This window comes from Humulus lupulus, chromosome 2 (assembly GCF_963169125.1).
Source record: "Humulus lupulus chromosome 2, drHumLupu1.1, whole genome shotgun sequence".
In the NCBI taxonomy this organism is placed as follows: domain Eukaryota; kingdom Viridiplantae; phylum Streptophyta; class Magnoliopsida; order Rosales; family Cannabaceae; genus Humulus; species Humulus lupulus.
Genome location: NC_084794.1, coordinates 233050832 through 233057157, shown reverse-complemented (window position 1 = coordinate 233057157; position 6326 = coordinate 233050832). Strand labels below are relative to the sequence as shown.

The 6326-nt window shown below is 38.1% G+C and overlaps 1 protein-coding gene and 1 non-coding gene across 2 annotated transcripts; one reads left to right on the top strand and one right to left on the bottom strand.

The window, feature by feature from the left end:
• Positions 1-3008: 3008 nt before the first annotated feature.
• Positions 3009-3112, bottom strand: LOC133820225 (small nucleolar RNA R71). The gene has a single exon (XR_009886650.1). It is a non-coding gene; the product is annotated as a small nucleolar RNA R71 (small nucleolar RNA).
• Positions 3113-4166: 1054 nt separating this feature from the next.
• On the top strand, positions 4167-5273 carry LOC133815260 (uncharacterized). Its single transcript, XM_062248115.1, has one exon. The coding sequence runs from the start codon at positions 4167-4169 to the stop codon at positions 5271-5273; it is 1107 nt and encodes a 368-aa protein (XP_062104099.1).
• The last annotated feature ends 1053 nt before the right edge of the window (positions 5274-6326 follow it).

Sequence of the window (6326 nt, the reverse complement as noted above, 5' to 3'; positions counted from 1 at the left end):
CAAATTCACCAATTTTTAGATATATTTAGAATTTATTAGTAATTATGGACATGATATATTTATTAGAATTTATTAAAATATCTGAAATGTTAAGTAGTAATGAGAAATAACCTTGTTCGTTGATAGTGTCTATATCGTTGTTGCCTGATTTGGATATTGTCACTAATGTTCTTAGGTCCTGTTCACGCTACATGAAAGGTTATGGTGTGTTGCCTGGGCTCAAGACAATCGGCGTGAAGTGGGCACCAACTTCATCCTCGTCACAAATGTATTTTAAACAGTCAGCTCTAGTGGAGGCACTTATCAGGGAAAATCAAACGCTTAAGAATCGTAAGCGCGGTCAGCAACATTTGCTCAATTCTTTAGTAAAGTAGATAAGCACTATGGTGCCTAATTTTAATGTCGACTTCGCAGAAGACACTTGACGATGGCAATAGTGCAGCTAACAGGGTGAGGATAATGGAGCCAGTCAACATCTGTGAGATTTGCAGCTTTCGCATCGTAGATTCATGTCTTGGTCAAAAATGTCTTAAAGTTCCACCATCTTGTAGCCGCTCTAGACATAATGATCTTTTTGGTTTTATGATCTATGTAAAAACTTTGTTGCAGTTTAGAAAAAGACATAACATTAACACTTACAATAAAAATTAGAAATAGAAACACATATATTATAATGATGAGAAAATGCCTTAATAATATCTTAAAATTCATTTTTTTTTCTTTTTCTGGAACTTGATTGTTATCTTATGACCTTCACTATGGAATTTGATAAGGTTGTGCACGTGCATGGTCCTCTACCATATCATGCTAACTCTAGAACATCTTAATCCTCATCCATCATTTCCTCCTACTAATGACGATCATCATCACCAAGTCCATGAAGTATACAATCATCATCAATTTTATCGATCGACTATTAGTTTTCTTATTAAATAAAATAAATAATAAAAGAAACCAAAAAAAAAAACAATATACTGAAAAATAACTACAAAAAATTGGACATCACTTCACCTAATTTACTAATCTAGCTGATAAGTGAATTTTAGATTCACTTATTAGTGTCATTTTATATCTAATTTGTAGGTGTTTAGGGTGTTTTTGTTTGGTTTTATGCTTGTGTTGTGTTTGTGTAGGGTCCAAGGAAAAGTGGCGCGAAATTGGTACAAAACGGAAGTGAAACGAAGAAAAATGCAAAATTCGTGAATTAGGGCTGCAACCCCATATTCAGGGGCTGCATCGCTATTTCTGGGATGAATTAGGGCTGCAGCGCCATCCTTAAGGGCTGCAGCGCCTGACTGAAACAGAGACTCGTTTTTGGCACATTTGTAGCGCAGCAGCGCCTGTTTAAGGGGCTGCAGCGCCGAGAGCCGTACGGAAATCGTAAATTGAGATTTTTGAAGGGTAAAAGAGGGCTTTTTGCAAGGGATATATAAGGAAAAGTTTAATTAGGGTCTAAGCACGGTTTTTGGAGGAGATTAGACAGAGATTAGAGGCTCGGAGAAGAAGAGGAGGCTAGACATCATCAAGATCATCACCATTACATCTAGTTTATTTCTTCTTCCTTTCATTTTTAGTTTTTTAATTATGAACAAATACATTGTTATTATGTTTATGTTTATAATGGAGAACTAAACTCTTTTTGTGCTAGAGTATTAGATGAATCTATTTTGATTATTGAATTGTGGTTTCTATTATTATTTCTATGAAATTCTTCTCGTTTGTTCATATCTTCTTGATTTAATTTTATCATATTAATGTTTGGCCATCATTAGTGTGAATTGAAATCTAGGGTTTATGCTTGAGAAAGATAAACATAGATTGGACATAAGAAGATTTGACATAGAGTGATTGTGAGATTGAGAGATTCCTTGAACTCTATGAATTTGGTTTAGAATAACTATTGCTTAATGACGTTTTGATTAATTAATAGCGAATAGAGATGTCATATTGATTAATTGAGATTAATTGCATATATTCTTGAGAAAGATAAATGCATTATATTATAATTCTAGAAATTACAAATGAGGAGAATTGATTAGAATAATAAAGAAACTATGTTCATAATTGAATAGTGAAATCATTACTCTAGTACATTTATCTTTTATTTAATCACTTTCCAAGAGCGTTAGAATTGGTTATTTTGCTATTTCATATTCTTTAGTTAATTGTTAATTTATTTATTGGCTTTTCTAATTAAAATTATAGACTTAACAGTAATAGTAATTAGTGAATTTAATATTTAATCCCTGTGGGTTCGACATCTTTTAATTTAAAACTATATTGCAATACACTGTACACTTGCGGTAGAAAAATTCTGTATCAAGTTTTTGGCGCCGTTGCCGGGGATTAAAATTAATTTTACTAATATTGAAACTTTAAGTCTTGATTTTAAATTAGATTTTTATTTGTTTTGTTACTAACATTATAGATTGTTCTTGTGTTCTCAGTATATGCGAAGGACTAGGAGTTCTACACCTGTTGAGCCTCTGAATCCTGAAATTGAGCACACACTCCGTCAGTTGAGATCTAAGAAAAGGATTGAAGAGCATAATATGGACAACAACGGGGTGAACAACAACGGTGGCAATGGCAATAATAACAATCAACCAGCAGCTGCTGGGGCTCCTCTAAATCCAGCGCAGCGGGCAGTGCGTGATTTTTGCATGCCTGTTGTGAATGAGAATCTCACTGGAATAGCAAATCCAGCCATTGCTGCCAACAGCTTCGAACTGAAACCTGCACTAATTAACATGGTGCAGCAAAATCAGTTTGGGGGTCTAGCTACTGAAGACCCTAACATTCACTTGGCCATATTTCTGGAGGTATGTGCCACAGTGAAGATGAATGGCGTTACTGATGATGCCATCAAATTGTGTCTCTTCCCTTTCTCCTTGAGGGAAAGAGCCAGGAGTTGGTTGCAATCTTTGCAGCCTGGAACAATAACAACATGGGATGAGATGGCAAGAAAGTTTTTGATTAAGTTTTTCCCTCCTTCCAAGTCAGCCCAGTTACGTAGCGATATTGGACAATTTCGACAGTTAGATCAAGAACCATTCTATGAGGCATGGGAGAGGTTTAAGGAATTATTAAGACGTTGCCCACAACATGGTTATCAAAATTGGATGCAAGTTCAGATTTTTTATCAAGGGTTGAACGCTCCAACACGAACAATAGTTGATGCTGCTGCAGGGGGTGCTCTATTAGCCAAGACAGCTGATGAAGCCTTCACTTTGATGGAGGAAATGGCCACCAACAGTTATCAGTGGCCTAATGAGAGGTCGGGCCCAAGGAAAGTTGCTGGGTTATATGAAGTTGATCAGATGACAGCCCTGAATGCCCAAATTGCTGCTCTACAAACCCAAATGGCTGCTCTATCAGCGCAAAATAATCCAACGGTTATGGAGAGTGTAGCAGCGGCTGCTGCAATGCAGGGGAAAGAAATGAGTCCAGAACAAGCCCAGTTTATGGCAAACCGCTCCTTCCCCAATAATTACAGAAGCAACAACATGCCTAATTATTATCATCCAGGATTGCGCAATCATGAAAATTTCTCTTATGCTAATAATAAAAATGTGCTGCAACCACCTTCGGGATTCAATTCTCAACTGCAACAAGAGAAAAAGCAGTCGTTGGAAGACATTTTGGGCACTTTTATTTTGGAGTCTAACAAGAGGTTCGGAAAAAATGAAGCAAGACTCGACAATATAGAAACCCATATGACTAACATGGGTGCTTCAATGAAGAAAATTGAGACTCAAGTGGGCCAATTAGCTAATGCGGTGAATTCTAATCAGAAGGGAAGTTTTCCTAGTGACACTGTGGTAAATCCAAAGGAATCATGCCAAGCAGTTTCTTTGAGAAGTGGTAAGGTGCTTAAAGAGGGTGATGTTCAAGCTAGTTCAAAGAAGAAAGTTGAGCCAGTGGTACGAGAGGTAGACAAAGAAGAGCAAGCCAAGAAGCAGAGTGGAAGTGACCAGAATGACATGAAGAAAGATAGCCTTCTAGTGTATCAACCTCCCATTCCATACCCTCAGCGATTTCAGAAGAAGAAATTAGACGAACAGTTTGCAAAGTTTCTAGAAATCTTCAAACGAATTCACATAAACATTCCCTTTGCAGATGCTCTTGAGCAAATGCCTAATTATGTGAAATTCATGAAAGAAGTTATGTCAAAGAAAAGAAGATTAGAAGACTTTGAAACTGTGAAGTTAACAGAAGAATGCAGCGCCATCCTACAGAAGAAGTTGCCTCAAAAGGTGAAAGATCCGGGTAGCTTTACTATACCATGCACTATTGGAGGGTCGTCCTTTGATAAGGCTTTGTGTGATCTTGGAGCGAGTATAAATCTGATGCCACTTTCAGTTTTCAAGAAATTGGGGGTAGGAGAGGTGAAGCCCACAACCATCACTCTTCAATTAGCAGATCGGTCACTTACTTATCCTAGGGGAGTGATTGAAGACGTATTGGTTAAGATGGACAAGTTTATTTTTCCCGCTGATTTCGTGGTTTTGGATATGGAGGAGGACCATGAAATCCCCATTATTCTTGGTCGTCCATTCTTGGCTACTGGAAGAGCTCTTATTGATGTACAAGGTGGTCATTTGACACTGAGGGTTAACAATGAAGAGGTTAAATTCAACATTTATCAAGCACTACAGCAGCATGACAACACGAGCACATGTCACCGAGTGGATTCTATTGAGGTAGTAGTAGAAGAGACGATGAGAAAAGAATTATGTGCTGATCCTTTACTACATTACCTTAATTCTAGTATTACTCAGGCTGATTTGAAAAAGGTGAATGGTGAGTTTGTGGGTGACGAAGTGGCTGAATGTGTGATGGCTCTCAGTGCTATTCCTTGTGCTAGTAGTATTAAAGTGGAAGAAACTCTTTGTCAAGCCAAGGAAGGAGAAGTCGAGAAGGAAGTGGTGGAAAAGAAAGATTTGAAACAACTCCCAGAGCATTTGCGTTATGAGTATCTAGGAGAGAATTTCACTTGCCCAGTGATCATTTCATCAAAACTATCAGAATGTGAAACTGAAAAATTGCTAAGAGTTTTGAGGAAATATAAATCTTCCATAGGATGGGAAATTTCAGATATGAAGGGAATAAGCCCAACTGTTTGTATGCACAAGATTCTTTTTGAAGAAAATTATAAGCCTTCGATTGAGCATCAAAGGCGATTGAACCCAGCCATGAAAGAAGTAGTAAGGGCAGAAGTATTGAAGCTATTGAATGCTGGGATCATTTATGCTATTTCGGATAGTAGTTAGGTTAGTCCTGTGCAAGTTGTACCAAAGAAAGGGGGAATGACAGTGATCAAGAATGAAGCCAATGAATTGATTCCGACAAGAACAGTGACGGGGTGGAGAGTTTGTATTGATTACCGGAAGTTGAACAAGGCGATTAGAAAGGATCATTTCCCACTTCCATTTATCGATCAGATGCTCGATCGTTTGGTTGGCTATACACATTACTGCTTCTTAGACGGCTATTCAGGCTATAATCAAATAGCAATCGCTCCTGAAGATCAGGAAAAGACAACTTTCACATGTCCTTACGGCACTTTTGCTTACAGGAGGATGCCTTTTGAACTTTGTAATGCACCTGCCACTTTTCAGCGGTGTATGATGGCCATCTTCTCAGATATGGTAGAAGAGATCATGGAGGTATTTATGGACGACTTTTCTGTTTTTGGGTCGTCATTCGACCAGTGCTTTCACAACTTGGCATTAGTCCTTTGTAGATGTGAAGAGAAGAACCTTGTGCTGAATTGGGAGAAATGTCACTTCATGGTTCAAGAGGGGATTGTCTTGGGGCATCGAGTTTCAAAGGAAGGTCTTGAAGTAGATCGAGCCAAGATAGCCATCATTGAGAAGCTTCCTCCACCGGTGAATGTCAAGGGGATAAGAAGTTTTTTGGGGCACGCGGGTTTTTACAGGAGGTTTATTAAGGACTTCTCGAAAATCAGCAAGCCACTATGCAATCTCCTAGAAAAAGATACTGATTTTGTTTTTGATGAAGAGTGTAGGAAGGCATTTGAGTCGATAAAAGAGAAGTTGGTGTCAGCCCCTATTATGAGTGTCCCGAATTGGAGTCAAGCATTCGAGATTATGTGTGATGCTAGTGATTATGCGGTAGGAGCTGTGTTGGGGCAGCGAAGAGAGAAGATTTTTCGAGTAATTTATTATGCGAGCAAGACTCTTGATGATGCTCAACGAAATTACTCAACCACTGAAAAAGAACTATTAGTGGTGGTGTTTGCATGTGATAAATTCAGACCATATCTCTTGTGTTCCAAAGTTATTATATACACAGACCATGCA

Excerpts from the sequence above, each read along its gene's own strand:
- LOC133815260 (XM_062248115.1), top strand. The coding sequence starts at position 4,167 with ATGTCAAAGAAAAGAAGATTAGAAGACTTTGAAACTGTGAAGTTAACA.